Here is a 21,570-nt window from a genome sequence, read left to right as displayed (position 1 = left end):
AATTAAAATTAGAGTCAGAGGTAAATATCACTGACAAATTCTGCTCCTGTTCTTGACAAGGTGAAGTTATTAAGGCTCATCTACAGCCTGTAAGAGAAGTTGTCTGGAGATGAAGTCTAACGCTACTAAAAAATTAGTATATGTGTCTACTTGTTACTGATCCTTGGTGTCAGGTGAGAAGACCTGTGATGCATGTTCCTATCTCATCATTTAAGAATTTATTTATATAAATCTTATCCAGCATTAATCTGAGCTGGGAGGAGGAGAGAGACATACACCTGCCAGGACAAAGGCATGCCTGGGAAGTTCATGTTGCAATTAAACATACGGAAGAAAATAAACCAAGCCATGAATACAAATGGTAGGCAGATATGAAATTAAGCTAACTAAACATTGAGCAGAAGCATAAGCATTTGCACGGCAGTTTTTCTTTTGTTCTCTTTTTGTTTTTTTTTACTTGTGGGGGTTTTGTTTTGTTTTTGTAAATAAACTATTTCTTTTCTCTATTCACACCCGTTTTCAACTTTCCATTTCAGTGCTTCACAGAAGCCTTTTTTCACCCTCAGCCCTGCTAGGAGAAGCTGCTATAATGTGATCTTTTTAGAGACTAGGATTCGTGTTGCAGAGGACAAAACTGTTGCAGTACTCCTCTGAATTTTGAGTGTTGAATAATGTTCCCAAATGGAAGAAGTAGTGATGCTAATTAATCTTCCTTAAAATACATTGAGAGCTCTGATTCCCATATAGTTAAGTTTCTTTACTTAAAGAAAAAAGTTGATATATAATTTTAATTAAGTACAGGTAAGATTCTGACTTGTCTCTGCATTAATGTTTTTACATAGAATTGCTTATACCTGGAGAATGACTACAGGAACATCAGCAAGTAAAAGGAAAAAAGCTGAAAGCTGCTTTTTTTTTTAATGTTCCACTCCCTCCCCCTTATTTCAGTCCCCTGTTACAAATTTTATTGTAATCCATTGATCAAATCTGTTTCAAAATAGTCCTTTGCCTGCACTGTATAGTTAATCCTCACAGATTTTATTTCAGCCCTTCAGCCCTTTGAAAACGCAGTGTTTTCAGCCCTCAGCATTCCAAGTCAGTAAATTCCCTTTTCCAATGCTCAAAATGAGACAAAAAAAGTGCTGTAGGTTTTTACTTTGTTACTTTCTCCTGTGAGACTTTCAAGTGTAGACATTTTAAGGTTTTGCTTTATTACTTAAGGCATTTCCCCCTCCCTTTTTTTTTTCCCCCCAGTAAAAGCTTTCAGGTCCAAGTTGAGGTTATACTAAATTTTTCCTTCCTCCTCAGTGTTCTCTCACCCCCTCAGCACTTCAGTCGAGCTGCTTGACATTCAGGTCATCTTTTTGTCTGAGGGCTTGTTTTCGGAGAAAAGATGGATGGCTGCTGCTCAGCCTCATCCCTGTTTTTGGACGAGCCCCGCACCCTCACTGTTTTAAAAGGTTGATGGAGCATCCTGCAGTTGAGGGCTTTGTCATCCACCCCATGGGCATGGCCCAGGGTGTGAGGATGTGCACTTTCTGAGGCAGGATACTGAACAGGTGAGGTGTTATTTCAGGAAATACTTGAAAAGTTGGGTATCCTCCAGTCTGCTTTGTAGTGATGTTTGCAAGTAGGAGGGGTGAGCACGTATCAAAGTCAAGAGGGAAACAGCAAACCAGTCAACTTGCTACTTTCAGGAGTTTTCCAACCCTAATCAGACCTTCCATCGCAGTCAGGTTTTCCAGTTAAGTTTGTGCAAAGTTAATCAAGCCCAATATGTGGAATTTCTGGGTGCGTTAAAGATTTTCATTACTTTTCCATGCAATGATTCCAGGTCATGCTTGTTACAGAATCCCAATAGAAATTTAAGACACCAACTGTACTGTGTTGTCAGCTTTGTCTTTTCCCTCTCAGTCATTTCACGTGCTTCTTTGAAGGTTTTCTCTTTTTAAAACTGTCTTCTACACTGAGGAAATAAAACTTCCTAATTAAGTGTGAAATAGTGCCTTTGCCAACAAATAACTTATTACAGTGCTGCTGTGTTATGGATATACATGTCCTTTGAAAGATGAGCTATGAATGTTGTTGCTCTGAAAACTCACTCTTTGGCACTTTGTACATAATAGGAAAAATCTCTTGTACCTTTTCCCTTTCTTCTTTTTTTCTCCCCCAGTGGAGTAGTAATGAATTATTCATCCAAAACTCTCTGAAGGCGAAGCATGAAAAAGCAAAGTACCTGAATTCCCCAGGACTTTCCTTTTGCACTGTTTTTTGCTTAAAAATAATAATAATAATAATCCTGAGGTAATGCATACTTCCAAGTCTGCAAACAAGCTCTATGGATTATATAATATGTGAGCCTGGGAAGATCTGTGTGTGCTGTGAAGTGCAGGAGGCATTGGCTTAAAAACCACCACTCCTCTTAGTAAGCATTCTGTATGAACCCTCATATGGTGAATATAAAAGAGCCGGTTTCGTGGCAAGAAGCTGAGCCTTTCTATTTTGCCAGCCTATGGTTGTCTCTTCTCTTGATTTATTCCCTTATTTGTCTTCATTTTTTCATTATTCCTTGCTTTGTAGTGCTTCCTTATAGAAACTTGTGATAGTTTATGATGGTAATAGAGAGAAAGCCAGTAACTGTACACACTTGCAAGTCTCATTTTGTTCTGCTGGGACCAACATTTACAATAAATACAGCATTAAGTTCAAAAGAGCTTGCTTGATGATGGATAAGTCTTTTAGAATATTTGCTTTGAGACTTCATTCTTGGTTGTGTCACATGATGATGTCTAATGTTTTTAAGACTTTGTTAAAAAGGAAGAATTAAGATATCTGGGGAAGAAAGAATTTAAAGATGGTTTTCATATCATTTCTGATGGCAGCCTGGCTTGTCCTAGTCTGAAGAGCTATTGTGGAAGAGAATTCGTAACTGGAAATAACATAAATTGAGAAGTTTTTATCTTGGTGCAAGTTTTTTTCCATTTACGTATAAATTAGTCTCCAGGTGAAAATGTGATGCCTTAGAGAGTTGTCAGCATTAGTTACCTCCCTGCTTTTTTTTTTTTTTTTTGGTGTGCTACAGAAATTAAAATAAAGACATGGAGAATTTTTTTCTCCTAACTGAAATCCTTTCAGCTCGTAAATGATACATTTGGTCTTCTCAGTTTTTTGGCACTTAACTATTATTCAAGGTGATAGTAAAGAAAATTTCTGGTATCTGAGCAGGACTCCTGTTGCTGTTGAATCCTACTACAACTTATATTGCCTTGGGGTTTTTTGTTTGTTGTGGTTTTTTTCCTGTGGAAAATATGCCCCAGGGTAGATGTAAAAATATTGCTGGAGGACATAGACAGTGAAGGAAGTTATTTTCCTTCTTAGTGTAATTGTACAACGATGTTTTCAGAGCACTTCAGTTACAAGATGCAAAATTCAGGATAGATCTTCTGCTGCTAGAACCTCGTTTGATGAACCATTATAATATTAATCAGTATATTTAATGTAGTTTATATGTCCATTGTGACTAGTGGTCTTTGTACTTAGAATTATATTACAATTCCCTTAATTGTTTTCTTTGTCTGGATTCACTCCTTACTTGTCTGTCTTCCACTCTGAGAAGCCTGATCTAAGCTGGTTTAGAAAAGGCCAAGTTTTTTTTTTTGTTTTGAAGGCTAAATGATTTAGGAAAGATGGACTAATGTTCTTTTAAGCTAGAACATGGAAAACATTTTGTTTTAATTTTTTTTAAAAGTAAAAAACCAGTATGCATCAAATGTGGATTGATTCGAATATGAAAATGCATGGAAATTGTAGAACATTTCAGAGAAGTTTTCACAGAAAGTTTCATTTTTCATTCTCCAACATTTTGTTAATATTTTAATAGAAATTATAATTTTTTTCAATCTGTATTGGCATGGGTGATTCATTCTACATGGAACAGTTTTTTGCTTGTCTGATCTGTCATCACATCCATGAATCCTCATACCAGTTATTCCTGCTCTTAGGTTTTAGTCACTTTCTAGTTGAAGAAGAACTAAGACTACTGTTCTGAGAAAAAAAAAAAATAACAAGTTCTAACCAATTTTCTGAAATGGGCTTTAATGAAGTTATTCACGTCTAAATGTAATATGAGAAGAGACATCAAAGAGAACTAAATGTACGAATATTTGAAATCTGTTGACGAGAAAAAAAGTTGTGTTTTTACTTAGGTATACCTATATTTTCTGTTAACATGGAATGTAATTCTATATAATGTAAGCTAATTAAATGTAATTTACTACATGTGTACCAGTAGCTGGGTTAGGGGCTTTGCGTTGCCACTTTGTTATTATAATAATGCTCACAAAATGATTCTTTCCTTTATTCCATACTCTTTTGTGGATGCACTAAGCTGTAACACTACAAAGTAGCCTTGATTTGTAAATGGACTACAGCAAAAATGCTAGGGTGGTGCAGAGGTGTTGGGTTTGTGCTTCGTACCAGCAGAGAAAATGGGCTTTTTAAGCCAGTTTTACTAATAACAAGGATGGTGGGATGAAAGCGGGCAAAAAAAAGGGAATTACACAGGTTTTCTTTGTTCATTGTTTGTTGGATATTGGAAAGCTGATTTCTCTTGTTTAGTAAATCTGGGAAAATAAATGCGTGCAGAATTGCCTTCCATTACTCAGTTAACAGTAGCATAGCAGAGAAACACAAAGGTAGGATGATTTCTTACTCATTAGTCACAAAATGTATTTTACCACCTGCTTCATGCTCACTAGGCAGGCAGATTCTTCCGGGAGCACAGCAGAGGTGGCAGGATTAGGCCCAAAATTTGAGTGACAGCCTTATGCTCTGTTTAGCTGCAACATTATGGTTTAAATGGAAGTTGATCCATCTGGTATTTTCATCCTACATCAAAAGCTTTTTCTTGAAAACTGTTTGTTATGAGAGAGAGTAATTAGGCCGTCTACTTTAATACAGGGTATTGAAATTGAAAACTTGGCCAAATAGGACAACAAGTCTGTTGACAATGGCCAAAGTGACATGACATCAAGGTCATCTATCGAATGCAACTTAGCAGAAGCTGGGGGAAAGGCTTCGCTGTGTGCAGCCCTTCGACTTTTTGCAATCTGGGCGACAACACTAACGGACCTAACGGACCCCTAAAGAGGGCTGTAAATAGCTTCTGAAAATAAAACGCAAAAAAATGTATTTACGGTGGGTGTTTTTAGAAAGCGTAGTGTAACGCGCTTGAGTACAATGTGATGAAATATGTCATTGAATATATCGCGTGTAAATCTTTCAAGAAAATATACCCTTTCCACCTCAGAACTTCTGTCAGCCTTGCACTTCCTGACATGAACAAAACTTAAAATTTGTTGACGTCAAACTTCTGTGTGGAGGTAGTGGGCACAGAAGCGACAACCTCTATTTTTTTTCCTCCTGTCTCATGAATTTGCATATTTTAAATGCAATACGAAGAGGTGCATTATAACAGATGAAAATGTAAGACATGTTGTACGAAGTGTGATCCAAATCCTTTTTCAGTCCAGCTGCCTCCAGTCTTACCTGCTGGAGTAAGCAGGTAAGCTGGATAGCCTGGCTTTGTCCTGCCAGGCTATCCAGCCAGGAGGAAGAAACTGAAGCATTAGGTTGAGAATCTGGGCAGGCTGCTCCCAATGTTCTCTTCTGCCGAGCCAGTGCCCTGAGAGTGAGAGACTTAAGCACCTTCCCTGAGACCTCATTAAAAGGCATGCCTCTCTGCTCTTAGGTTTCGCATCTCCCTTTGGCTTTCACTGCATACAAGGAGCCGCAGCACTGAAAAGATTTTTTTATACTGTGTTATAGAGGAAATGTAACTTTTATACGGGGATGAAGAATCCCGTGCGATAAATCTCTTTAGCTGAGAAGAGACAATGGCACTTTTTCTACTCGGAATGGTTCTAATTTCATTGTGAGTGTTTTGGCTGGTTAATCGCGTTATAAAGAAACAAAAAATAATAAAGCCATGCCTTAACCAGATTTTTGAGGTATCTGAGAAGTTGCATGCTAAGGTTTTAAAGGAAAACTACTATAGAAAACCTTGAAGGCCACATACGTACGCACAAGTAGAGGAGTCAAATAGCAACTTGTGCTTTTTGGCAGCAGCCACTTATGCAGAATGCCTGAGCCCTGGTGCGTAGGGCATGATGTGACGTGGCAGATGTGTAGCAGGGGTTCTTCCAGATTTTCTCCTGGCTTAGACTGAAATAAGCATGAAAATCTTTCTTGACCAACAAAAGGTTGGACTAGAAGTCCAGCTGAATTTTTAGGAGTCAAAAGATATGTCTGACATGACCTAAGAACATCTTGGTTGCAGAAGACATTTGAAAGACTGTTCTGGACTAGCTTTTAAAATCATTTTGGGAGATCTTTGGAAATTTGGCCCCGTAGGGTAATCTTTCCTTTCTGTTTAGATAAGGACATAATCCTCAGAGGCTGATTGTTTTCAGATCCAAGGATACAGCTCAGAACCCATTTTGTATTTTACCGACGTGAAAGTGCAGCAGCTTTGCGGGTTCTTTGCATCCAGGACCAGCTGAACTATCCTTACAGAGAAATCAGCCAGGACCCCGCTAGCTAAACAGCAGTGGAAGAAAGTTGCACATGTGGAACTTGACTGAATTTCCATTGAAGTCAATGCATTTTTTCATTCCAAGAAGACTAGGAGCTGCTTTAGTTTTCCTTCCAACATTAGAAATGAGTGTCTCATAGATTTTTTTTTTTTAACTCTGTGAAGCATTGTTAGAGATTTTTTTCCATTTAGTATAATCTCTACTTCCACTTGCTGAATCTTTTGGTTTGCTTGTTCAAAATCGTTACTAGCATTGTTAAAAAAAATATACATGCTACATTGGGTAGAGCGGTGGTTGTTTTTTAAACAGCTATTTAATTGCCTGACGTAATTGCAAGAATACCTTTCTTTATCACTAAAGGCATCAGACAGAAAATTATTTACACAACTTGAGCTAGAACTAAAGAGAATGTTTTTGTGGTTTCAGAGCTGGTTTTATGATAGTATAAATTCATGGCTCTCCTACAAAAAAAATCTGAACCCATATTGTTTAATTGAACGTTGCCTGTAATTTTTGTGTGGCAAAGAACCAAAACATCCCTAGGAAGCTGTATGTTTGTTTGTCTTTTTATTAACAAGCTGTTGGCTAAATAAATTTCCATTGCTGAATGACTGAGACAGTCAAATATTTACGATGCAGACACAGGGCAGTTCCTTTTAAAGGCTGTGTAAGAAACATCTGGCCAAATGACTGAACGACTTTTGTAACAGGGAATTTCTGGCATTAATGGTCGAGGATTCTGACTAATTGCAGGCACTAACTCTTAACAAGTGCCACATGTGCACCTGTTTACCTCGCCAACCCCTCCGTGTTGCAGAGATGACGTTCTGATGGGCAGTTGTTTTGTGCTGTAGCTTGAAGGTCATTTTTCCTGCAGCTCCATTTGATTTCACACATCTGGGCACATCATGCACACAACAGGATGTCGGCGCTGTTATTCAGCTGTAATCCAGCCCTCCATATGCACTAAATCAGTTCCTTAGGCTGTACTTAAAAATTCTTCTTGTACTTATTGCTCCGTATTAGGCAACGTGGTCAACTTTTGTCAGTATTTGTCAGTTCTTCAGAATGTCAGCGATTCTGTTCTGGGATGCCTTCCGTGCCCTCCAGCACATAACATGACAGCTTGAACAAAGGCACTGATGATTTAAGGTCTGGATCACTACTTTTCTCGGTTCAGATGGATTTAATGCCGTTGCAGCGAAGCAAGCTCGGGGGAGGAGGTGATCTGTAAATCACAGTCTATGTCTGGCAACGAAGTTTGCAGAGAATAAGCTTCAAATAACCCTTCCAAGCCCATTCAGCACAGATCGTGCCCCTCTGACCTGCGCTGGTTGTTCAGGTACCAGTGCTACGCTGTGCCTTTGCCTTCAAGGTGCTAAAGAGGCTTACAGAGGGAAAATCCCTTGGCTGTGCAGTCCTTGTGGACTAGTTTAGGTCGGAGCCTTCCTAGGTGTTTGGAAGACCTCCGCAAGCACGCAGGTTCATTGCAGGGAGAACCTGCCTGTGTGGTGAGCATCATCCTACACTTCCAAGGCAGATTCCCATGCACTCACACAGGTCTCCTGGCTGTAGGGCTCTTCAGAGATGGAGCAGCAGAATATAGGGTTGTGAAGAGATCAGTGCTTGAGTCTTCAGGACAGAGGTAGAGTAGGGCAGGACCTCTTACCAACAGCTTTCTTCAGGTGCGAAGGAGCAGCAAGGAGGTCCTGTGTAAAATGTTTGGCTTTGGTATTATAGCGCAGATACGCAAAAAACAAAACATCTAGAAAGGACAGCCTACGGGCAAGGTGCTTGCTGGTAAGGAAGCTAATAAATGGCATGTACGGTGAGCTAAAAGTAGTTGGTCCCTAACCTCAGTTTAAGATTACGGTAAATGAGTTGTTGAACTAAAAATCCATAAGGTGAAACTTTCACTTATATAATTCTGACTGTTTAAATCTGTAGAAACTTCCTCTGTCGTGAAATGTGGTATGGGATAGTCCGGGGTACGACTTTCAGAATTCACAGCACCTTTGCGCACATTAGGAATGTAGAGCTTACTGTGCTTTGTAATACAAAATACTTAGTCACACAAAATAATGGTTTGTTTCTGAAGCCCAGACAGAATAAATCAAGATTCTTAGCACCTGTTTAAATGTGATAAATTACAAAAAGCAAGCTCAGGTCCTAATTTTGAAAAGCCAATGTGTTGCTGGGATATTTTCAGCTTGTTGCTGTCCAGCTGCTCTGGAAAAGCAGCAGCTGTAGTGCTTCATTGCCTGCTTCCCTCCTGGAAGGTGCTTTATGATTTAAATGACTTCTTTGGGTGGAGAAAAGCAGATCTCTCTAATTCAGCAACAGCCATTTACATTGACTTGACACCAAGAAATAAAACCAATTGAAAAGGATCACTGCAAGGATAGAGAAGAATAGGCCTAACTAATAAAAAGCTTCTGAAAGCAAACTAAATAAAAGACATACTACTGGAGTTTAACTCTCTGCCTGAGAACATAAAAAGCATACATGCGGTTTTATGGTTTTAAAAGTAAAGTGTTGTTTGATGGTATTTTTTTGGGGGTGTTTGTGGGATTTTTTTAAGGCAGGCTTTTATAATATGCGTTGCTTATAGATCTAGAATAATCTCTTAAATCAGAGAGCAGCATCCATGTGCTATGTGGGCAATTTAAGCAAAGAGCTGACTGTCACCACATGAAATGCTTTTGCCTTTTTTGGCTCAAGAAGGAATGCTTCCAAACTCGGTGCAAAGCCAAGAGGAGGACCAGACTAGACCGTACAGCTTTACATTTGTGACTCTTCATGCCATGTGCTTTTAACAGAGTGTGGTATGGCAAGTGGATAGCCCTTCCTCCCCCTGCCCCTTCTCAAATCAGATTATCTAACAGTTAATCTGTTTTGTTGATGTGCTGAGTGACAGCAGCTCATTCAGGAACAGACTCAGGGTGGGAGGGGGGAGCACTTGTGAGAGCAAGCTGTTTCAACCAAACATTTTCCATTTAGTGATTCGTAGGATTAAATTTCAGGCTGTTGCCTATGGAACTTGGCATTAGCAGCCGACACGTTTATCACGTTAGCTTTTCTCTTCGACTTCCCATGTAGAACAAAAATAGAGCTGTAGTTTATCACCGTCAGTCTCCCTTGGACTAGCTGTGTTACCCTTTCTCATCATCTTTGAGTACTGACCAAAACCGAGGTGGTTAAATTCACAATCCCCTCACCTTTTTTCTTTCTGTCGAAGTGTATTTCTCTTCAGTGTATACAGAATAGTTCTGGAATGAGCTGGAATTCATCTGTGCTACTCTTAGCCTCCTTCCTTTCTAGACAGTTAGTTATAATTTCTCAGCATATGTGTGCATGTAACCATCCGTATTCAAGCTATGTAGCAAGCCTGTTTCTTCCTCACCCAGAGGAAAGACGAGAATATATGTCTTGTTTTGTCAACGCTTATTGCACCATCTTTTTCTTGTTTCAGTTACATCCATTAGTCTGTAAATCTTCATGTGGCTCCTGAGTACCAGTTTATACAGTGCTTGGTAGTTTGTATAATGTCTCAGTGGTGGAGCCTTTTGTAGACATCTTTCTTTTCATGGCATAAAAAGGAGCAGGGAAGGCCTAAGTCTAATCGGAGTGAATGAATCTGTGCCTTGTACGTGCCGCTCAGAGGCTTTGCTGTCTCTTATCCATATTACTGTCGCAGCTGAGGAGCACATCACAAGGACACCCTGGTGCGGACCCCAAGTGCTTTATCTGTATAGATTGCTGCAGTGTGTTCGTGCGGGATGAATCCAGACTCTGCAGCTGCAGCTTTCACAAAGGCTCTTCGCAAGGGCGACAAAAATTACGTTAGCCGGTGCATAGCAACTGTCAGGAGGTAAAGGCCTGATGAAATTAAGGCAATGTGCACTTCTCGCAGGTTGCAGCAAGTGCTGTGGGGAAGGTGAGAGATAATCGGAGCCTGGTAATAGGCACTAAAACTGCAGATACCTCGCCTTTTCCGGAAATGCATTTCACTTTAATCTACATGTAAATGGTGTAAGAATGTGTTTTGACATCACAGAGACGAGATCTGAGCCAATACAGACAGGGCTGAACTAATAACAGTGTAGGGGACAAGCCAAGAACTAGGCAATCTTGTCAGGATAACAGGAAACCTCAGTGTGGAATCACAGGGTCAGAGTGTGTGTATTTTATTTAGGAATGCTGCGTTTGCTTAACTGGACCTGCTAAACTTGTCGTAACCACTGTAGGGAAGCGTCCTGTCTCGTTATGTACCTGTGTTATTTGTATCTGGCTATTTCTGTCCATGGAGAGTGCATAAATTGCATGATACTTTGCGCCATGATGTTTAGAAGATTCCAAAGGTGATTGAGAAATGCCAAGTGGGCTTTTGGAAAGGGCTCAGTGGCGCAAAATGCTGGGAGAGGCTCAAACTCTCATGGTGAAAGAGGGGGCATAGTGTCCACGTATGAATGTGGTGATGGCTTCAGGGATTTTCTGAGGCTGTGAGTAATCTGCAAGCTGCCATAGTCAGTTAAGAGTCCCCTTGGGCTACTGCTTGGATACTGGTGGATTTTTAGCTTCTAGACAAATAGTTACAAAGGGTCGTGAATAAACTTTCTCTGTTACCAAAGGTCATGGTCCACCATATTCTCTCCTATTTCGTGTCCAAAGGGTGACAGATAGTGGTGGCTGGAGCATCCCAGATTCTTGCATCTTCTATTTGTCCTCTCTGACCTTGCTTTTCTTCGTTGTTATTTTTTAGGTCTGCCCTCCCTATGACTCTTGGCTCCTGCTCCAACCCTCAACCCTACTGTAAATGTAACCCTTTGAGTCTTCTTTGATTATTGTAGTCCATCAGCCTGTTTCTAAGTAAGGATCTGTCACTCCAAAGGATTCAATGTGGAGAGACACCTTGTACAGTGGCACAAGGTATTCAGCCCCAGCCCTCATTCCCTCCGATGCAGCAGGTTGCTCTGAAAACCCCACCGAAGCAAAGCACCCGTTTGGCTCTGAGTGCTTCAGGCACTAATTTTGTTTGATTTTGAAGCTCAGTGTCAGTCTACCTTGGTCCAAGATGCGAAGTGTTTTTTCTTTACAATTCCAGATTTCTGCCTCTCTTGGGTCAGTTTCTCCAGTTCCTTCTAATTAGACTTGTGTTACTCCAGTAAAATCAGTGAGGTTTTGCCATCAGAGTATTCAGCTGATACTGCATGCTGTGCAAAGACAGTCTAAAGCTGAACTATCTGCATGTCATGAGTATGTAAATATTTATTATTTGCTTATGTAACAGGTTCTTTTATCTGGTGACTTTTGACAGCTACAGTTCAATTTTACAGACCGTTTCTGAAGAAAATAGACGATAGCAAGAAGAGAAATCGTACTTTTCCATGTGAACAAGTTGGGTTTAGGGAGTTAATTAATGAAGCAACTACTCAAAGATGTAAAAAGCATTGTATTAATGATTAGAAATGTGAGGAGTCACGTATAACTCAAAACCAAATCCCCCAGAGAGACTTCACATAATGTATGTGATCTGTTGAGCAGTTTAATAAAAAGGAAACTGAAAAGGGCAGCATTTGCTGTGATCCAGGCATCTTGTTAATGCACGCAGGTATTTACAGCCAAGCTGAGAACACTGTATTTAACGCTGAATTGTACCTGAGTGAGAAACAAGACAGAGACTTGGTATCACAGTGATTAAGCACATCAGAGTCGTACAGCAGTCCTCTGTTCCTAAAACATAAGAAAATTTTATCAAACCACTGAAACTTCTTGAGATTAACTTTTCCAGTCAGAAGGTACAAGAATTTCTAAACTGAACATCTAAATTCACTATGCTCCAGGAGTATTATGTGTTAGTAACTACAGAAGTCATTACCCACATACAACCTGGCAGCATTTGGCTTATTTTCTGCCAGCATTATAGATATTGCGTACTGGTGACAGGGAAGTTTCAGTTCCTTCCGTGATAACTTCTTCCCAGGGTCTTAAAAAATGGAGAGCTCTGAAAACTTCACGTTGTAATCAAAGCCTCAGCGACTGAAACTGTGCCGAGTTAGAGAGTAGTGTTATTGATCTTTGGAATTCGCTCCACATCATTTGGCCCAGATGTTAGTTTTTTCACAGCTAAATCTGAAACAGGAATCACCATCCCAGCAAAAGCCACTGATGTAGGTCTTCAGTGTGATAGCTGAACTGCACTCTTTTGTGAAGAGTCCTGCTGCCCTTTGGTATTTTTGGTAGCACTTTCAGTCAAGCTTTATGTAGTAGCTGTTCGGTTTTTCGTTCCGTATTTCTGGATGGCTGTGTACCTCCACGCATACGGGAGATGAAAATATAATGGACTGACATAGGTTTGAAGCTTCTAGGTCAGCAAGTCTCACAGTGGTAATTATCTGGTGACCTCCCTTTTGAATTCCATGTGTTGCCTGATTTAGTCGAGAGGTGGCGTCCCTGGCGACAGGGAGGCTGGATTAAAATGATCTCTAAGGTCCCTTCCAGCCTAGGCCATTCTATGATTCTATAAATCCTTGATGAAGCCTGTCTTTTTAACAACACGCACTTCCACTGTGACCTTTAATTATGGGTATCAAAAAAAGTATTCCATTCTTGGTCTTTCTCTCACTTCTTCTGAACAAATAGGTATTGACTAGTGTGGTCAATATTCCCTGGGAGCTTTTTGTAACTGCTTTTGAACATAAGTCTGAACTGAGATGAACAACGTGGTGGTTCAGGGCAGCCTTTGGTGTCTGGAGATTGAGTTCCTTGGCCTCCCACAGATTTTGTTTGATAACAGTAGGTGACTTGCTTTGGAGGGTGTTCATATTTTATTTTTTTTTTAGCCAAAGTTACCTGAAAGTGAGGTCACTAATCTGAATGAGTCAGGTGGGCTCCGTTTATTTAAGAGGAAAGCAAGGCATCTGCGGAGGGTGAATCATCTTTTGTGACTGTAGGAAGAGCCTTGAGGTAGCTAACTTGTTACCAAGTTGAGGTGACATTAATGCCATGTTAGGCTTTTAAATCACATCACTCATTGATTTTGATGGGAGCATACCTGAGCACCCTTTTATTTCCTTTTTCAGGGCACTGACTCATCCAGACTGAAGCATTCCGTGTTTAGAGTGTTGGGGCTAAGGTTTCTGTATTTTTCTTGCTTTTCCTCTACCATTGAGATTGCCATATTCAGGTTTGGAGATGAAACTCACAAACAACTGAGGTACAGAAGTGTTTCAAACAGAATGCGTTGTTTCTGTAGGTTTTCTTCCTACCTTTTTTTTGTTTGTTTTTTGCAAGTACATTTCCACTAAATATTTTTAGGAGCTACCGTGATGCCTCTGAGTGCCACAAACTAGTAACTGAGGGAATCATATAAAAATAGCATTGAAAGGAACCTCAAAAAGTTGTGTAGGCCATCTCTCTAAGCTTCAAGGTAGAAGTAGCTGTTCTTACCAGGCGAAAAGTTGGGTTTGCATCTTTACTAACCTGAATGCACTTACTCACTGGTGCCCTTTCTGTACTGGCTTAAATGTTTTTCACAATGCACCAGCATTTTTCAAAAGGCACATCTTTTATTAAGCTAGGTGTGTTTTTAGTCTGAAACAGCCGTGCCATATGTTTGGGACTCTGTCTTCCATTGTTAGTAGCCTGGCAGTGTTTCCCAGAGCAAGGCAGTAGACTGTCTGCAGGGAAGAGGGGAGGTCTGAAAAAACTCACTAACAAAAATCTTATTGATACACTTTGTTTGCATCTCAGTGCTCTGTGAACATTAAAAAACTACCACTGAAAAGTCTGGATAAGAGAAGAATTTAATTCAGTTTGGGATCTTTTTTATTCTTTCTTTTCTGGCTTCTGCAAGGGGCTGTCTAGGTTTAACTGTCTGAAGTATATTTTTGCTGTAGAAGACTTGTACATGTTGACTTTTAATGTAACAATATTTGAGACTACCGGACTCACCTTCTGGGGAAATTTTATATAATTGGAGCGTCACATAAAATGTGTTGGTTTTTTGACTCAATTCCGTCAAAGTCTTTGGTATTTCCCTCTTTTATTTCTGAAGTTCCTTCATTTTATATCAGAAATAACACTGAACTTGCTGAGTTGCTGCCCATGAATTGTTTCAAGACTGGATGAAGAGAAACAAAAAGGGAAGTGAGAGAGGATTTATTCCAACTTGACATTAATGTGAGCAAGTGGCACTTTGAGGCACTGCCCTAAATGCTAAGAACCCCAAAACATTCGCAAGAATTACGGAACTGATGTGCTAATTTAAAACCATCCTGAACATAATCAAAAAAAACCAGCAGGAAAGACTAAAGTTTAACAGTGCTGCTGGCTCTGTGTCATGAGAATTACCACAAAAAGCAGCATTTCTACCATTAAATGTGTGTATCATCCATTAACTTTGCCTTAAAAAAAAAAAAAATCCATATCCTTGTATTCTAAGAATTAGGATCCTTTAGGAATGTTAGCTCTCAGGAAACTGAATTTGCTTTCTGTGAACTTTGGCATCTCACGCAGATTTTATGGGAAGCGACCGCAAGCTCGTGGGTTTCTGCTGCCCTTGCCTCACCTCGCTGCTCGCACCGGTGGTACCCGATCAGTTCTGCCTACTTAACTGTCACCCCGTGCTCCTGTGCGCTGTGTGTGGGTGCAGAATAAGGCCATAAAAGCCACAGAACCGTTTTTTGTGAACCCTTTATCTTGTATCTCTTCAAGTACCACGTGAAGACTAAGCATTTCTTGGTGGTGACTCTTGCGAAACCAGGCTAATCCCTGGGTAGTAGATACAAATTGCACAGTGATTGCCCGGTTAGTTGAGGGAGTTAATGGGGTGGAAAATACTGTTTTATTTCTTTATTTCATTTCCAGCCTTTGCTTAGTAAGTTGGTTTTAAGAAACACAAGATTTTCTTTGCCCAGTGTATTTCAACTGAAATAACGGAGTTGTGTGTACAGCCTGCATACCCTAGTGAGGTCAGAGACATCTCAACTTGATTTCAATTGTGTGTTTTCTTAAGTCTGCACTTCCAGTGAGAATACCTCAAAGGCTAAGAAGCATTACATTTAAGAATAAAGAAGATTAATTACTCTGTATCATTCAATTACAAAGCATACGGCTCTACAGGATTTGATAATGTTGCCATAAAAATAAAGGTATCTTTAAAGAAATATAGAGATGTTATATCTGAAAAGGCACATCAGAGTTATAACCCTTTTCTTCTCATCATGCCCACATGCTTCTGACAGTGAAAAAAAGATGTGCTGAGCAGATGAAGAGGGATTTCTTTGTCTGCAGGGAGAACGTTCTTCAATAATTATAACTCCTTTTAAGTAACTCCTTGGAAATAACATCTCTGAAATGAGATTGTGGAGTTGTAGCCAGGGCATACATCTGGCAGTGATTCATGCAGACACTGTTTAAAATGTCATTTTAGGAAGTCTGCGTTTCTGCTTTGCTGACAATGACAGCCCATAAAATGCTGGGACGTACTGTAGGTTTTTAAGAAAACTTTTTGCTCTTACACCTGCCAGGACATTTGGGGCCATGTTGCCTTTCTCCAGGATATCTGTATCTTCTATATATGATCAATAGGAATTGCTCATATCCTGTGCTAGGAAAATAAGTCCTGCAAGCCGGTCTATTAAAAAAAACAGTGTATAAATAAAAATATTGAGATTTTTCAGTAGTGGTAGATGTTTTTCCTTCTATTCAGTAGCCCTTCCCTAGTGGCTTTATATACTAACGGTCCAGTTCTACATTGTTTTAAGCCATTGAGGGATTAAACTTTCATTTCAGTGTGGAGAGAACTGTCCTCATGGAGAAAAGGTGTGTGACTTTGCCTGGAAGCACATACCTTTCCTCCCTGGCTGTAAAGCAGAAAATAAGATTTTGAAGGCATTTGCTTTTCATAGATTGTAAATGCACTTTTGAGGTGTTTATACTACTGTCTCAGTAAGGTATGCAGGATGATTTTTTTACAGAGAAGCTGCCTATCCAATCTCCACATAGATTTAGTAATCGTAAGGTCCTAGAGCATAATTGTTTCTCTGTATTGCATTAGAAAGCATTCCAGCGAGTTTCCCCATATGAAATGAGAAGAGATAAACAGTGTGCCTCTATAGAAATATAAATATTTTTCTCCGAGGCATTTAGACTTTCACATGCTGTCAACGGTTGTTTTTCTTTTTTCTTTTTTTTTTTTCTGATGTGAGAAGGCCTGCATATTCAAAACATTTTCAGGCTTGACGTGTGGTTTTTGCTAAGGGTGGGTGTATCTTGCAGAGCTTGAGGTTTGGTTAGCACTGCCAACTATTTCTAGGTCCGCACGGTTAATTCTTCTAGTTGGAGCCTGAGAAAACACTTCTCCTGTGTTGCATTTGTGGATTATTTTTTTTCCTCTTTCCAGTTTGTTTTTGTTTGTTCTGTTTCTTGTTTTGAACTAGAGTTTCAGCTCTGGGCTCGAGTTGGAATGTCACCTCATGAGGGATCATGCGCGTTTTGTAGTACACAGCTTGTGGTGCCTCTCCAGTCTTGCTCCTTGAGCCAAGGATGACTGGGCTTGATAGTAAATATCAAGGAATTCTTCAGTGAGACTGTCACATGTAAATGGACATGTCTGGTGATTTTATACTTCTCACCAAATAATCTCATTTCAGACCTGAGGTTGCTTGAAGCCTAAATGCAGATGGGAGTGACAGTTGCCATGGCAGGTATTGGTGTTGAATAAACACACACGTACATGTCCTTGATGAACGCTTGTACAGACTTCTGTTAGTGTCGAAAGAAACCCAGTAAACTTTGCCCAGCTTTATTCTCCTAACAGCTGAGTGCATTTAAAATTAGACAGGGTAAATTTACCTTTCCTAAGTTTCAAAGCTTTGGAGAAGCTGGGGTGCACAGTTAAGAAATCACGAAGGGATTTTTATGTTTTCCTAATCTGGTCTCTTTGCTACAGATAATCAAGTTTCAGTCGGTTTCTCTTGCACTGCCTCAACAGGTTATTCAACTCAAATTAAATGCACCTCCCAAAAATGCTTTTATTCCCCCATTTAAAAATTTGTGGTTTATTTCTGATTGGAAAAGGCTACCTTCAGACTCCAGCTGTTGATTCTAGCTTTGCCTTTTTCCAGGTAGTCAAAAGGCCTCTTGCTAACCATTAATTTCTGTCATTCAGAGCATGTGTAGATATATATATAGAGAGAGAGAGATGCAGATACATATAATCAAGTCACCTCCATGTCCTTTCTTCAGTAAACCAAGCTCCTGGCATTCTTCAGGTCTCCCTGGAACACTTGACCTGCAGCTGCGAGCAGTTGCATTATTTTCTTGTTCCTCTCAGTTGCTCTTTGCTTCTGCTCCCTGTTTCCTGTTTATAAATCCCAGAATCGTACTTTTTTTAAAAATTTTTGCCACAAGATTACCCTTGGACTCCATCCTGATGTGGCACTTTTTAGTTAGACTGGCTATCCTGCCAGAAGAACTGCTTTCCAGGTTTCAGTCTCTTTATTATTATTATTATTTTCTTTTCCCCCCTCCCATCCTTTTTCCCCCTTATTTGCTTGCCCAGTCTGTCTTCCTGGTTCCTAGAAACACTGCCTGGCTTTTGTAGGTATGTTAGGAAAAGCGTATTGCCTCAGGGGGCCTGGTGATTCGTGGCAATCCTCTCCTGCCATTCTATCTGCTTTTTCAAATTAGAAACAGGCTGTATTGTGGTATGTGGTTGGGCTGGGTTTTCCTCAGGAACTAGGTATTTCTTGGGAGTTATATGAGTTCTTACTTTTGCTTTGTGTTTCAAAAGACGTTCCTTACTCAGTGTTGAATCCTTAGTGACTTGGATTGCTTTCTCCTGTGCTTTAGAGGAGCCAGAAAATGGAACTTGCAGACCAGAGCAAGAGTGAGTCAGGGAAACCAGAGCTGCCTTCCCAGGCTCTGCTATTGTTTTTTTCTCTGTGACTTAGGCACCGTGCCCCCCATTCTAAGCTGATGGTGTTAACAGCTGCAGAGAATAACATCCAGCCTTTTGGTGGGATGAGAAGCAATCATTTCTAGTCAAGGTCAAATACAGAAAAGCAGAATCCATGGTGCTAGCCAGGTGAGGTCAGCTTGCCACTACTGCTAAAGACTGACACAGAGAGAGCTCAGTGGTTGTGATGGTAAAGAGAGAATTTCATCTGTTTCCACAAATTCTTTTGCTGTGTGAGTCAGGGCTCAGGTTGGTTTTTTTACTGAGACTGAACAGTAGCAGATGAGGTTAAGTCATCCTTACCCTAGACTATGGAGCTGACAGTTGAATCAGTCAGAGGAATGTTAGCTAACAGCAAGATACCTCACTTGGAAAAACCCAAGCCAAAACATAAACCAAAAATGTAGGAATCTGCTTAAGCAAATCCTCTGCCACAAAACAGCAATTTTAGGTGGCTTATTATCAGTTTTGTCTCAGTTGTTCTTAATTATGCCTCTATTCCTGTTATTCTCTCTTTTTTATCATATAAACCGATCTTACTCAATTTTTTCTTTAGAAAGCTCTGACACCATAGGTTAGCAAAATTTGTTGTCCTACAGGCCTTTACCATCATGTGCAAAGAGGTCCTGGGAGTTTTGGTTTACTCTGAGTTCTCATATTCTCTGAAGTTGATGTTCTTAAAAATTATTTTCACCTGACTTGCATTGGTGTAGATAATTTCACTACATCGGCTTGAAATCAAATGTTAGTTAAGCTTATGTCTGTTCATAATGTAGGGAAGATCGAACGTTTGTCTTCTCCTTGATTCTTTTTTTTACTAGACATTTTAAGTGTTATTTACCCTAAGGGATTGTAGGGACAGCTGGAGAATTGCAAAGCTAACAGCATTAGAGGCTAACGAAATAAAACTTGATTTCTTGGGAAAGGAGGCAAATGTTATTAGCTGAATAGTATGGATTTGCCCTGATTTTTGTCTGACTTATACTAATTCAGTATGTGGAACAGGTCCACAGTTTTAAGTGGCTTTTATCCACGCTACCTGAAAATGCAGGCCAAAGATTCAGCATCTCTGCCCCATCCCTAGGATGGAAGGTTTTCCTGACAAGGCTGTTGGGCAAACAAGATGTCTTCAGGAAAAACAAGAGAGACTTTACTATTCCTGTTTCTGTCTGAGGTAAAACGAAGACATGCACCTCTGTTTTTTGAGGTGTTTGCTTGGTTTTTTGTTTATTTAATTCAGGAAGTCACTGGCATTTGGGTTTTTAAAAGCTCATAGACAGAGGCTACGATGTTCCCCCCTAACTGGTGTGTATGGCTTTGACTGGAAGAAACCTTCTGCAGTTGGGTTGAGTGATGTTTGGAGGGAAGCAACTGACATTGCACTAAATGTTTCCCCTTCTCTCCTTACTCTGCTCCCCTCGCCTCAGCATAAGGTGACTTATTTCCCATTCCCCTGGACCTGGGAGACGTGCAGTGCTGGGCAGAGGGTCACTTTGCAGGCAGGATTGTGAGGCTGTTGCTGGACTCATAGGAGCGAGTGTTTTTCCAAGAGCTGGGAATGCGTAGAGAGAAGCATCACTTGGACTGAGAAAGAAGGGCATTTCAGTATTTCTTTGTAGTTTTCTGAATGGTTTTGTTATCACAAATGAGGGCTAATTCTATGTGAAAGTTCAAATGCAGCTTTTGCAGAAGGTACTTGTGGCATCAGTCATCCTTGCAATGCTAACGTGAGGTGACAAAGAAGGTGGTTGAGGCTTGTGGCTGTGACTTACGCTGAGCATAATGACTGAAGCCTTTTTTCTCCCTGGGAATATCTTTAAGATGGCAGCAACTAGGAGAAGTGTTGGCAAACATGCCACTCTTAATCAAACCTACCCATGCCCTATATGGAAAAGCATGTTCAGAGGTATGGAATGGCTTCCATATGAGGAGTGGCTTAGTGAAACAAGGATTATTGAACTTGGGAAAGAGATGACTAAGGGTACCTGCTGTAGAGGTCTACAAACCTCTCATAAAAATCTAATGGGATGTTCAGCAATTTTGGAGGGTTTGGCACGATGGTGTTGATACTCAGATTTGGCTTGTTTCATTCTGCTGATATGTTCCTGGCCCCCTGCCTGAGATTTGGCTTCTTTGTCCTTTTGTTTTGCTTTTACTGTTTATTTTCACCACTTTCTTTCTTCTGCTCCATTTTAATTCATTGTCCTTGCCAGTTATTTTTAGTATTTTTAATCCCATCCCCCTGCACACAGTGGTAAAAGCAGTTAGTATTCTTGTACCTCTGGGCAGGTTTTATCTGAGTGAAGTGTCCTGGTTTGAAAAGCGTTAAACAACTATTAGTGCCCGAACTCGCGACAGTGAGGAAAGAGGAAATCCCTTGAAGTAAGTTTACAAAGTTCCCGGATCGCTGCTCCAAACCTGTTTCTTGCCCAGCTGATTCAGGGTCACTTGAACTGGAACGTGCCCAGCAACATTGCTTAAAACCACACCAGATGTGCTGTTTTCTAGCTCTTTAGTCTTTCAGTCCTCTGTGCTTTTTTAAACCGCAAACTTCTCTGGCACACACGGGGCCACCGGGGTTGTAGTGTGTGGTGTCAACCAGAAATGCCTTAATCGCTTCGTTTGGGGATTTTCTGTGTCGAATTTGTAGGCAAGGATGTCTGAAGGCAGCTTCTGTAAAGCTTCGTCTTCTCTGGAGAAAAACAAGTGCCCTGTAAGGCTGCTCTGGCTAGCAGATTTGAGGGATGCAGGATGAGGATGGGCGCAGTCGTGCCTCTCCAAGCAGCAGGCAGTGCCACCACGTCCCCTTCCTCCAGCTTTGTTGCGGTTTCACCCTGGCCAGTGGTTAAACACCTCGCAGCCACCTGTTTGCTCCAACTTGACAATCCCCTCCAGCCCCTGGTTCCCAGTCCTTGGGTCGGCATGAAAGTGGTGGAGAAAGGGTTGCAGGGGAAGATAAAGCAGCCTCAGGCTGTCCCTGTGCAATAATTGGGGTTCCGAGGTGGAAAAACTTCA

General features: G+C 40.5%; 1 protein-coding gene across 1 annotated transcript in view; it reads left to right on the top strand.

The window, feature by feature from the left end:
- Positions 1-10,372: 10,372 nt before the first annotated feature.
- RNF150 (ring finger protein 150) overlaps positions 10,373-21,570 on the top strand; it is a 66,466-nt gene continuing 55,268 nt past the window's right edge. The window contains exon 1 of the mRNA XM_009874827.1: positions 10,373-10,464. Within this exon, the coding sequence (XP_009873129.1) occupies positions 10,373-10,464 (92 nt within the window). The remainder of the gene's footprint in view (positions 10,465-21,570) is intronic.

This window comes from Apaloderma vittatum, unplaced genomic scaffold (genome assembly GCF_000703405.1).
Source record: "Apaloderma vittatum isolate BGI_N311 unplaced genomic scaffold, ASM70340v1 scaffold20588, whole genome shotgun sequence".
In the NCBI taxonomy this organism is placed as follows: domain Eukaryota; kingdom Metazoa; phylum Chordata; class Aves; order Trogoniformes; family Trogonidae; genus Apaloderma; species Apaloderma vittatum.
Note: the sequence above shows the minus strand (reverse complement) of the source record. Positions and strands in the feature narration are given on the sequence as shown.